This window comes from Petaurus breviceps, unplaced genomic scaffold (genome assembly GCF_028583685.1).
Source record: "Petaurus breviceps papuanus isolate PSGF00001 unplaced genomic scaffold, PetGlider_PUasm1.0 189, whole genome shotgun sequence".
In the NCBI taxonomy this organism is placed as follows: Eukaryota; Metazoa; Chordata; class Mammalia; order Diprotodontia; family Petauridae; genus Petaurus; species Petaurus breviceps.
In genome coordinates, this window is record NW_027185809.1 from 27,123,950 (window position 1) to 27,137,575 (window position 13,626).

Genomic DNA, 13,626 nt, shown 5'->3' on the forward strand with positions numbered 1-13,626 from the left:
CACAATGAGTTCCATTTTCTCCTTTGCACAGTGCATGGTAGGCATTGAACAAATGCCTATTGATTTGATTAGATTAGATTCCTTCCATCACCCCACAAAAGGACAGTCTTTTCTTGCTTCTGCTTATTTTTGAGGCTCTTATTTTCTGTAATTCTTGCTATTCCCTTTCCTTCTCAATTCATAATTTGTTTGGAATGCCTTTGTGAATATGTTGGCCCTTGATCTCCCACAACCTCTTTAACTCTTTCTGAAGCTCCATTGGGTGGTACTCTGCTTCCATCAGATTCCTGGAGATTATTTTTAGAGCCACTTTGCTTAGCCTTTGATACTGGAATTAACAGTTCAAATGAAGTTCTTTGAACATAATTGTTTTTTGTTGAAGCTCTATTTTTATAATGAAATACTTCAAATTCAGCTTGTTGGGAGATGTAGACCAAATGTAGAAGAGCCACTCATAGAAACTTTGAACTGTAATTTTCGGTTTCCCAAGGATTAGCAATGGTTGAAAAACTCCAATTGGTCATATTGCATTGCTACAATCTTCAACAAATTGGGAAAGATTTAGGCAGGATGTTTGAGATCTCTCTTTACCATATAAACCTGTTATAAAAATGATGTCAGCTAAAGTTTGTGTTATTGTGACAAAGACGCACAATATAACAGTGTTTCAGATGAAAAATTCTCAGAGGAGTCAATTTATTCACTGTTGATTCATCTAACATTCTTCACTACTACTACCACTACTACTGCTAACAGCTACAATAATAATTACTAATGTTTATATAGTGCTTACTGTGTGCCAGGCACTGTGCTAAACATTTTAGAATTATTATCCCATTTGGTCTTCACAGCAACCCTTGGAGGTAGGTACTATTATTAACTCCATTTTACAGATAAGGAAACCAAGCAAACAGTGTAAGTGACTTTCCCAAGGTCACACAGCTAATACATGTCTGTGACTATATTTGAGCCTGGGTGCCCCTGACTTCAGCACATACTATGCCACCTAGAACATGTATCCTAAAGTATAGAGCCCCCCAAAAAAGAAAAAATGAAAGCATTAGCCTTTAAGACATTCTAGAAGATATCTGGAAGAAGTGCTTGAGTTGGGTCTTAATCCTAGAAATAATAGAGAGTCATGGAGTTTATTGAGCAAAGGAGTGATGTGGTCAGACTTGATAGCTTAGTGTGGAGGATCTATTGGAATGGGTAAAGACTTGAGGGAGCATGATAGATATGCAATCTGTTGCAGTAGTTTAGACAAATGATGGTGGACAGAGAAAGATATATATATATGAGAGATTCTGTGGAGAAATAATGTATAAGATATGGCAGCTGATGAGATGATGTGTAGGGTATGTGAGAGAGAGGAGTGAGGTTATAAAACTTGTGGCCTGGAAAGATGGTTGTTCCCTTGATTGTAATGGGGAAGTTCAGAAGAGGGGAATATTTTGGGGGAAAGAAGATTGCTCTTTTTAGTTGGACATGTTGAATTTGAGATGTTTACAGGGCATCCTGTTCGTAATGTCAAGAGGCATTTGGTTATGTGAGGGACTTGGGCTCAACAGAGAGACCAGAATTGAATAAATAGATTTGGAAATAATTTGCGTAGAGTTAATAACTATTTAATCTACCTTTTTATTTGTATGAAATCTCTGAGAATAAAAACTAGTAAGATTGTAAAAGTAGTTGGATTACTATCATAACTGTGTATTTGTAGGCCATTTAATGAAGAGGAAGAGTGAGTCCACATATACCTATCAGAGGCAATAAATAATACAAGTTACTTTTGTTATATCACTGTATTTATTTTCAAATCATTTCTCCATACATAATATTATTCTCTTTATGAACAATCTTATGAAGTAGTCAGTAGGGAGATTATTTTCCTGGTTTTATAGATGAAGGTCTATAGTAGAGTATCAATGATTCTTAGTCAAAACATGAATAAATGGCAGAGCTTCTTACTCTCAGGCTAGTGATCTTTCTACTAAGCCATCTCCCATATATTATCAGGGAGTCACAACACATTATTAGAAACAAATTTTTGTAGATGAGGAATCTGAGGTAATCAGAAGTTAAATGACATGGCCAAGATCCCACAGTTGGTGGGTGTCTGAGGCTTGATTTGAACTCAGGTCATCTGATTTCAGTTTCATGAAAGCCATTTTCACAGTGGAGCACAGAGAATTATTTGATTGCCTTTGTTCTCTGAAAGACATGGGCCTAATCATTAATAACACTTAATGACTTGGAAATTACCAAGAGCAAAAATAATTATATAAAAGAAGGGTCATTCTCTTCCCATAGACTTCATCTTTTGTGAAATTAACCGTGTTCCTGTTGCTCATGATGCGCCTAATGAAATACTAGGTTAGTTTCTAAATAGAGAATATTTATGGCCTCAGTTCCCATGGTCTATTACAGAGTAAAAAGAGGAAAGATTATAATAACTGAGTTATTCTGCTATTCCTATATGAAAAAAAGGATCTATTTTTGTGACAATTAGATATTAAATAGTAAGAACAAAGTTTTTCACATCATCAGCACTGTGTGAAAAATTACATGCAAATGAAAGAGGAAATATGCTAATCAGATGTGCTCACTACAAATAGCACAAGTCTCTTCCTCATGTACGAAGATTAATATAAGCCAGCATATTGATTTTATCTTTTCCAAAGTCTTTTTATCTCCTCCATAGGCAATATTTAACTTAGATTAACAACTAGTGGTACATGACATTTCCTGGGAATTAAGACTCCATTAGGATTTATGTCTGAGGAGCATTAACTCTACCTGAGCTTGTTGTTAATACATAGGAATTTCCCTTTGACTCTTTTGTTAAATTAAATGCACATTCCGTCTGAAGAGAAAGAAGGTCCTTTTAAGAAAAAGGGGAAGGACAGAAGGGGTTTATATTTGAGGGTTGTGCTACTAACTTGTTCTAATTAGATTAAAATTAATATCCTCTTAGTGAGCCAGCTTTGAATAAAGCTAACATGGCTTTATGTTTTACTTTTTTGGTTGATCACAATTCAGTGGAAACTTATTAAGTGCTGACTGTGTACAAAACATCAAACTGAGGGCTTGGGGAAAATACAAAATTTAGTTAAGCTTCAGTCCTTGCCCTCTTAGATGTCATGGTTCACAGGGAAAAATAAACATTATTGCATTACACAGTATTTTATCATTTGTTCGTTTGAGTTATAAAAGAAAATGCTTTGTGAATTTGATAGATAAAGTTGTTATCAGTGGGTGTACCCTAAGAAGAAAGGGGAGAAAGGGGAAAGATTAAGCAGAGATTAATAAAGAAGGTGAGATTTCTTTCGGGAATGCACCCAGGTGACTTTAAATAGAATTTTTATTCAGCAAGTAAGTGAAGTAGGGTGTTCCAGATATAATGAATCCTGTGAGCAAAGATGAGGAGGCATAAAAGCTCAGGCTGTGTGTTTCTAGGGAGCTGGAAGTAGCCTACTTTGGCTCGAGTACAATATTTGTTGTGGGGGAAGGGATAATATAAGTTTGATAATTTAGAATGCTACCTGATTGTGGTGCGCTATAAATGCCACAGAGGTTTGAGACTCAATAAACAATAGTCAGCCATTAGTTTTTTTTAAATTTAGTAAAATACTAAATTATATTTTATTCCCACCATATACCTAGATACCCCATTTTGTGTTGTTTTGACTGTCATTTAAATATTTGCTCTATTCATTCATAAATATTAACATAGCCTTTTCTTTTATTCAATCTCTTTAATTCTTCTCCTCTTCTTTATTTAACCTGTCTAAAATTATCCATCTCTCCCTAAACCTACAGCTGTATAACTTAGTTAAGATCACAAATTATGTAATAAAAATCATTTGAGGTATGACAGTATGTGGGACAGGCCTTACCAGAATATATTTCTTTCTTCCAGCTCCTGACATTAAGAGGTGCTGTGCTAGAAGATGCCATCCCTTCAACTGCAAAGCATTGTACAGCTCGAGGACTGCCCTTGAAGGAAGTGCTTGAGCATGTGATTCCTGAGCTCAATGTTCAGTGTCTGAGGTTGGCCTTTAACACCCCCAAGGTCACAGAGCAACTCATGAAACTAGATGAACAAGGGGTAAGTGAAATTCTGGAAAATAGTGTTTCTTTAATATTAGTAGAAATAATTTGTTATTATTAATATATTTAAGGTATGTCATTCCTTCTAGGAAAGATGGAAGAGACTAGTAAATATAATAAACAGAGTTGTTATCCTGAGCCTCAGGGAATGGTATTAATTAAATGTAAAGTCCCCTAGGGACATCCAGTAAATATGGAACTTAGGTGAGCTAAAAGCTTGAATTCAGTGGAACCTGTACAGTATATATAATATATGAAGCCAGAAAAGAAACCATTGGGTTTGGGTGCTGCTAGGCCAGTTGCTAGGAATTATATCAACTGTCCACATATCAAGAGAGGCCTAGAAAGAAGCTGACTAGAACTTGAAGTAAATACAAAGACTTTAAAGTTAGGCCCAGTCTTAATCCTCAGATGGTGAGAATCATCAAGTCTGGAATTAGAGGACATCCAGATTTCTGTACCTTCAGTTCTATCTTTTGTGTTATTTTATTTTACTCCTAGATACTGTTAATGTCCCTCATAAGTAACTTGGTCTGCTTTTGTGTTTGTTTTTCCTTAGGTAAACTAAAAGGAAGTAGTGCTTATATGGTGGGAATAATGCTAGATCAGAAGCCAAATGGACCTCAGGTTTTTTATTTTAAACTTAAAATACTAAAACTTATATACAATAAGAAAAGGAAAAAAATCCACACTGTCATGTGCACAGCAGAACATGAGAGGATTCAAAGTATACAGGAATAAATTTCTATTTCAAGAAAGCCTATATAATGAATGCTATGCATTGTGTTCAGAGCTGTCCATCTTTTCTTCTCTTCCTTGTAAGCTGTCTTTTATTCTCTACTGTGTACTGTTTACTTTGTTCTTTTTTTACCCTTCCTCTCCACCATCTTCCCAGAATCCTCTCCTTGACTTTGTACTATGTGACTTTGGCCAAATAAGTAAGTCTCTCAAGCTGTTTCCTCAACCTCATCTGTAAAGTGAAAGTAGATGATCTCTGGGGCCCCTTCCAGTTCTAAGCCCTAGGATCCTCTCTTTTTTAATTTCTGGCTCATGTGGTAGCAAAAGCAGAAACAAAGAGAAACAAAGCCCTGCCTCCATTCTAGACTTACCTTATGGCTCAGTTCTGTTAGAGAGTGAGGAAAACGTCAGGTAACATGGTATGGGATTTGGCTGTGAGCACCATCCTTCTTCTGCTAGGGATACTTATTTTATGAGAATCCTTGCTGCTGCAAGGCAATCTGATGCCTATTAGAACTTTTTAAAGTTATTTGGAACCAAAATGTTTTGTTGCAGACAACACTGGAAGTTACTTTGAACTTTCTTTTAGATTAGTAGGTGCTTAATAAATGCTTATTGATTGATGATTGAATCATACATGCACAGTTATTCATTTTCTTTCCCTTTTACTCTATGTGAATTCCTAACAGGAATATGAACTCCCTTGTGCCACATAATTCATAGAATTTCTTCAGCTGTGGGGAACCTTGTTGACAGCCCAGTTTGTTATGGGTGATGGCAATCAGGGATAGCATGGATAAATGTTACTTCATTATTTCATCTGATCTCTAATCATAGTAGATGTGGGTACTTCCTCCAAAGGTGGTCTTTATCACCCATCCCTATGTTCTCATTTCTTCCTTAAAATCAGGGCCACCCAGTTTGCTTGTGGACTTCCTCTTGATCACTTGCTCTTATGTTGATTCCAGGCCAGCATATGTGTCTTCTGTTTTTATTTCTTGCTTTTAATATGTGGTTAGCCACCTTTTTTCCTGCTAATATATCTCCTGGCTGATATATTTTATACTCCTTTGTATAACATGTGATTCATTGTTCCTGCTATATTATAGGCTATCTACACCTGCCATGTATCTCTTCATGGTGCTTTAGTAGACCTATAATTTTGATTTCTTAGACACTGTTCACCCCCCAAACTTCGTTAATGGAGGAATATAGAATTTCCTTTTCAGGAGAAGCATGAGGTCATTTTAAGTGCTGTGCTATTTTTTTCCTAAACATAAATCTACCCCTTTTTTTTTTCCTGTTCAGTTGAGAGCCAAGTTCATTTCCTGTTTCCATCATCTATCCAAGATATGTGTACTGATGGATCAGTTTAATGTACTGTCTGTCCTTTAGCATATCATGGTCTGGACAGTGGGCAGTCTTTTCCTTGTATTCTCCAGTGTAGATCGTTAGGCCAAACTCCTCTGAGAGATCTTGGATCTCATTTAGTAGGCCCTGTAGTGATTCATGGCTTAATAAAGGAAGCAAAATGCAATCCACTAAGGGAACTTTTTCAGAACCTTATTGCCATCAATAAGGCATTGCTGTACTATTTGGACTTTCTGCTAGATGGTTCTTAGGATAGTGGCAAACACATGTGACATATGTACAATTGTCTGTTATGCCTTGCTTAATATTAATAGCCTAAGCGTCATCAAACAAAGCTCTCTCTTTTGTTGATCCTATTATTTACTAGGTAATCTTGTATAAATACTGTATGCATAGAAGACATTGTAAGGAGAGACATTAAAGCAACCATTTTGCTCTGTTGGATCTGATTTTTTATTTTAATAGCCAACAAACAATAAGCACCGCAAGATCTTTTATCTCGGTAGCTTTCAGTCAATTATGTGATGGTCGTTTTGAAGATATGATTTGTAAAACCCTGGTTTTCCTTTCCCTCATTTTTATCAATGATGCTCTTGACAGATTCTTCACGTAGCAATGTAAGGGAACAACCGGTTCTAACTTAACCTCTGACCTTTACCTTTATGCCCTTGAACTAGACACTTAACATCCCTGCATCTCAGTTTCCTTATCTGTAAGAAAAGGGGATTAAACTAGTTTACATCTGATACCCTTTCCAGCTCTAGATCTAGAATCTGAAATGCTTGTAGAGGTGAGAAAGATTTAGCATCTTTGATTTTTTTTCTAGTTATTTGGTGTTTTTGCTCTCAAATATCTCAAGAATCTAAATCCCTCAATGCCCTTAAAATTGTATTACCTTTATCATGGGTTTTCACGGGTTATACTTAAACATTTTATCTAACTAATTTTCTTTGTTTTCTTTGGTAATATTTTCTTTCACTTTCTCATGCAACACATTAGAAACTAAAATATTTGAATACGGTGATAGTACCACTTTTATAAATGAGAAGTTTTGATGGCTCTTAACCATTTTTGTTTTTTTTATCATTCCCCCTTTAATTTTGTGTCTCAAATATTTCTGAGTAATATGAATCCATTGGGTCTTTGAACATGCTCTTTTGGTAAAATTCAGTTTTTACTTAACCATTTTTACTGTTTCATAATGTGGTGCTGTTCATAATCTTCTAACATCCTTCTCCATAAAATACAACAAATGAGATTATATTCTAAACCCTGACCAAGATAATGAATTGAAGTTGTTTTTAGGCATTTTTAGCCTCCTTATTTTGAGGAAATTTTCTGTGATGTTTGTTATTTTTCATGTCTAGTGCCTTCTCACTCAGAAAGAATTCATATAGGTATGAGATTTCTATGTAGTGTACGATCCATTGGCCTCTTTGCTTTCTTAATCCAGTCATGAATTCCAACCACATTTTATGTTTGCAAAGGAATCATTTAGTAATTGTGTGTGTGTGTGTGTGTCTGTATACCTGCATGTATTTAAATATAATTTTAAAAGTGTTAGAATTTTTTTGCTTTATATTCTATGTAGCACTTCTTTCCATATGTGCTGAATGTATATTCATGGTAGTTCTTTTTCAAATATTTACAATTAATATTTTTTAGTTAAGGTAATATTTATAGGTAGTCTTGAAACTTTGTGACCTCTGCCCCCTTTCCTGTTACTCTCACCATCCACTGTAGAAGTAGAAAGAAGACATGTAGCACTGATGAATTTTTGTATTTCTCTTTTTTTTCAGAGGTTACCAAAGCCAAAGAATTTATTGTGTAGCAATAAGCTTGCTATTCTTAGCTTGGTGAGCTTTTCTGTACTTAGCTAGGCAAGACCTCAGAAAGTAGAAGTGGGGGCGGCTAGGTGGCACAGTGAATAGACCACTGGCCCTGGATTCAGGAGGACTTGAGTTCAAATCTGGCCTCAGACACTTAACACTTACTAGCCGTGTGACCTTGGGCAAATCATTTAACTCCAATTGCCCTGACTTCCCCCCTCCAAAAAGCAAAAAAAAAAAAAAAGAAAAAGAAAAAAAAGAAAGTAGAAGCCATTTAACACTGGGACTACACTTAAAACCATTCCAATATAGGGGTTGAGGAGGTGGGGATTTGCTAGACATTGTATTCTTCTTTCATAGCCTTCTAAAATCCAGTTATTTGCATATCAGAACAAGGCTTTGGAATGCTAAATTATGGAAAATAGGTGAATTATAATTGATAAATAATGCCAGCCAGTAATTCCATCTAACTTGATATGTTTTCATTGGAATAGAAGGATTTTTTTTTACCTGTAAGTTTGTTATGGGAAAAGAAATACCCTCTATTTGTTTGTTACTTGTTTACATAAAAGCTCATCTAAATTTAATTGTATAATCAGTAGGGGATTTGTCTTATATTATATCTCTTCTAGTTTAAAAACATCAAAAATTCATTTTTAAAAATCAATCTGTTGTATCAATCCTTTACCTGCCTCCTTTGGTAGTTATTATTTTTAAGTCTAATTGTGCTGATCCTGGCTTTATTGTGGGTAGTGCATAAACGAGTAGCAGAATTTTTTAAAAATTCAAATGTTGATGCTCTTAAAAAAAAGGGAAATCTGTCCATTATTGAATATCATTTTGTGAACAATTGGATATTTGGATATACTAATACCGTTTCTTTTATGTATAATCAATTAAATATAGTGTCACAAATTATATTCTGACACAAATATAGTGTCAGAAGACTTTACCTGGAACTTAGCAAGTGCTTAATAAATGTTTGCTGAAATATTACTAGACAATATATGAAAACATCCCCAAATTTTAGTGAAACCTTTCAATATGAGTCAGCAACATAAAATGGTAGTCCAAATATTAGTATGCTCGTAGACTTCAGTATTAGAAGCATTATGTCCAGAATCACAAAGATTATAATGCCACTCTAATTTTGTTGTTCAGTTGTTTAGTCTTGTCCAACTCTGTGACCCTATTTGGGATTTTCTTGGCAAAGATACTGGAATGGTTTGCCATTTCCTTTTCCAGCTCATTTTATATATGAGGAAACTGAGGCAAAGAGGGTTAAGTGATTTGCCCATGGTAATGGAGCCAGATTTGAGTTTAGGAAGATGAGTCTTACAGACTTCAGGCTCAGCACTTTTTATCTACTGTACTACCTAGCTGCCCAACCAATCTGCTTAGACCATTTCAACTTAGTGTTCATTACTTATCTTCTCCATTCAAGGAACTGTGCTACCTATAGAGGATGCAAAACCAAAATCAGAATAGTCCCTGCCTTCAGGGAATTTATATTCTATTGAATAGGTCTCATTTTTTCATCTGAGATATTATATTAAATTCTAAGCACTTTATATAAGAATACATATTAAAAAATGGGAACCCAGCCAAAGGAAGAGTGGCCAGGATGTTATAGAGGCTTGAAATCTTGCTATTTGAAAATAACGCAAATGTTTAGCTGGAGGAAAAGAGGACGCTGGATGGGTGCATTATTGTTGTCTTCAAACCTTTAGGGAATATCATAAATTCCAATGACTCCTTATCATCTCCAGAATCAAATATAAAGTCCTCTGTTTGGCATTCAAAACCCTTCATAACCTGGCTCCCTTCTTTGGTTACAGTCTTCGTCTTTACTCCTCTCCATTTTTTCTACCTCTGATTTAGTGACATTAACCTCCTTGCCATCTATTTAGTTTTCAACATCAGATGACAAGACAGTCACCAGCTGCATAGTTTCAGAATGAAACAAGTCCCATGGCATCAAAGCTATATCCTCTTGGCCCTCCTGTTCTACCAGTCTAGTCATTAATGAAACAGAAAGAAAGCAGAATTGCTAAGCAGCAGTACACTGAACTGACCTGAGTCAGGGCAGGAAGGTTTTATATTATGGGATAAACAGATGCTTTGAAAATTAATAGAACAGCCTCAGGCAGTGAGGTATAGAGGCTCAGCTTGTACAAAAATGGGAAAGCTCAATTTTTAAAATGCCACAAACCCCATTTTTTGCATTGTACTTTGCCTCCTTTGTCTTATCTACTACTCCTAGAGGTTAAATCAAGCCTATATAGACCAGTATTGCTAACCAGTAAGAAAGCAGCCCAAACATTTAGCAAAGTTTTCTTACTATCAAGTCATGATATGGGTAGGATTCAGTATAAATTAGAGAAAAGAATTCCAGATGATGAATCTAAAAAGTGTGCCATCCTGGAGCAGAATAGCCTATAGAGATAGGGGTGTGTGTATGTGTGTGTGTGTGTGTGTGTGTGTGTGTGTGTGTGTGTGTGTGTGTTTGTACACATGCACACACATGCACTCTGAGAGGAAAGAACTACCTTTGATTTTAAGATTGATAATAGTTAGGGACTATCAATATATATTGATATCTTTAAGGGGGCTGAAGCATCTTTTGGGGCTCAAGGTTTTGTGCACTCCTTGGTCTTTCCAATTGCTTGTTTCAGTTTTCCGGAATAGCCATTTTTCAGAGTGAAATGGAGAGGGGTTCTACTTTATTGGGTAAGTGGGGCAAAGTTTGCCATGGATGCCCCCTCCCTAGCCTAACATTCTTCACAGTTCGGCCTCAGTTTTTTCCAGCTCTACTTCACATTTTCTCTGTTGAATGGGCTGCTTTCTATTCCCCAGCGATCATCATAGCTACTTCTTGAGTCCATGTTTTCCCAGGGATGCATCCCCCCATAGAGGTCAAGTATCCTGTATGTACATAGCTGTGTATGTCATATCCCTTCAATAGCACATGAGGGTAGGGGCTATTTTTCATTTTTTCTTTGCAACAATACACTTTAACCCAGGGTCAAGTAGATTGTCAATAAATATTGGATGTTGGATGCTTAAAACGCAGCTTTTTCTTCATCTCTACCTACTAAAATTCTTCTTATCCTTTAAGTCTCAGTTTGAATAGTATCTCTTCCACAAAGCCTTCCCTCTGCTCCCCTAGTTACCTATTCCTTTTTTATCATTAGACCTTTTGTTCTGTATCTCTCTCTTTCCCCCATCATACTCTTTACCCTGTATTATTAGACTTTTCTTTGCACGTTTTTTTTTTTTTTTTGCTTTTTGGAGGGCAATTGGGGTTAAGTGACTTGCCCAAAGTCCCACGGCTAGTAATTATGTCAAGTGTCTGATTTCTGACTCCGGGGCCGGTGTTCTATTCACTGCGCCACCTACCTGCCCCACATATTTCACCTTTATTAGACTGTAATGTCCTTGAGGCCCAGACTTCAACATGTTTCAGTTTTATATTCTTAGCATCTCTGTAAATGCTTTGGATAAAGAAAGTTCTCAGCAGACATTTATTGAATTTAAGTGAGCACACAGTATGTGGTAGGAGAAAATGTGGGAAGCAAAATGCAGTTATAGGTTCAGGGCTGCATGTAACAATATGTATTAAAGAGTTTTAGATGGAGAAAGGGGCAAGCTAAAATGGATAGTGGAGGAGCCTAACGGGAAAAGGGCTACTTTTAAAATAATCGATAAATTTTATTAAACTTATATTTCCTCAACTAAAATATAAATAAAATTCATTTGATAAATAATTTTTTTGCCTTATTTTTTTTTTGGAGGGGGGAAGTCAGGGCAATTGGGGTTAAGTGACTTGCCCAAGGTCACATGGCTAGTAAATGTTAAGTGTTCAAGGCTGGATTTGAACTCAGTTCCTCCTGACTTCAAGGCTGGTGCTCTTTTCACTGTGCCATGTAGCTGCCCCTTGATAAATAATTAAAGTAGAATTTACCAATTTCCAAAATAGAAAATTAGTTAATCCTATCTTTATTATGAAATGTTATCATATAGGCAGGGATGATTTCCACCAAATGTTACTGTATAGAAAAATTTAAAAAATCTCTGAGGCCATAATTAAATGATAATGCTGTACTTAGACTATGAAAACAAAACTGTAAGGATTGCTTTACTAGACTAGCCTTCACCAAGGACTTTCTTTGATGCTTCATTTGACATGGAGGAAACTCTTATTTTGGAATACTCTGCCAAAGGAATTCAAGATCCAGAAGTTTCTGTTAGCTTTGAAAACCTATAAATATTGACCCAATGATGGAGGTATTTGTGACCAAAATATTGCACATGGGGTGGTAAATTTTTTGTTGGTGTTTTTTTTTGTTTGTTTTTTTTAAAGCAATCTGGGTTAAGTAACTTGCTCAAGGTTACACGGCCAGTTATTTCTGGGTGTGGTGCTAAGTATCTGAGCCCGGATTTAATCCAGGTCATCCCGACACTGGGGCCGGTGCTCTTACTCGCTGTGCTACCTGGCCGCCCTGGTGGTTTTTGTTTGTTTGTTTGTTTGTTTTTGTTCTTTTGGTCTACAACAAATGAAAACCATTTACTAAAGTGTGGAAGGTTATGCTTTGCATTAGTGGAGAGAATAAATGTCAAACTATACCAATATACCATTATACCAGATGATATCAGAGATTTTTCAAGTTTTAAGGCACAATGGAATAGTTCCATGATTTTTTGAGGGCTTTGTTTCTAACAGTAACACATGGAAAACACATGATTAGTTTCCTTTATATTACCAAGCAATAAACAGTTAAGTGTATAGTCATATAATTTGCCTTTATTTACAAATTATAGATCCTGTTGTCTGTGGATTTGTCTAATTTTAAATTTACAGTTTTGACTTTTACTTCCTTTTGGAGTAATGTTGTTTTATTTAAAATTTTGAGGCGGCTAGGTGGTGCAGTGAATAGATCACTGGCCCCGGAGTCAGAAGAACCTGCGTTAGGATCTGGCCTCAGACACTTAACACAAAATCTAGCTGTGTGACCTTGGGCAAGTCACTTAACCCCAATTGCCCTCCAAAAAGCAAAAAAAAATTTTTTTTAATTTTTTAAATTTTAAAATAATCAAATTTTCAGTTTAAAATAATATTTCTCTTTATTTTTCCTAAATGTGCCTCTTTGAGATTCAACAGGCACCCCTATTATAATGTCTGTGTTCCACGTGCCCTATGTTATTGACCCTTAATCATATCCTTTTTCAGCTTTTGAATCCTAATTTCTCGATTGAAGAATCCTGACAGTTTTAATTCATGTTTATATAGCAGCCATCTTCATCTCCTTGATTATTTTACATAGATTAGGAATAGAATTAGAAGGGATTTTAGAAATTGTAGACTTAGAGGTGAAAACTGCCTGAGAGGATCATCTGTCTAACCCTTTTATTTTATTGATAAAGAAAGTAGGGCTCAGAGAAATTACATGACTTGCCTAAGAATACACAGGCATTAAGGAATTTTTTTCCTTGACTTGACCAGGATCACATCTCTAGTATATGTCAAAAGCAGAACTTGATGCTGGCTCTCTCCATTCACTGTCATGCTACCTTTTCA

General features: G+C 35.8%; 1 protein-coding gene across 7 annotated transcripts in view; it reads left to right on the plus strand.

Annotated features, from left to right (window-relative positions):
- Positions 1-13,626, plus strand: part of SIPA1L1 (signal induced proliferation associated 1 like 1) — a 367,706-nt gene that overhangs the window by 214,179 nt on the left and 139,901 nt on the right. For all 7 annotated transcript variants that reach the window (XM_069092084.1, XM_069092083.1, XM_069092086.1 and 4 more), the window contains one exon: positions 3,920-4,108. In XM_069092084.1, coding sequence (XP_068948185.1) covers positions 3,920-4,108 — 189 coding nt within the window. The remainder of the gene's footprint in view (positions 1-3,919; positions 4,109-13,626) is intronic.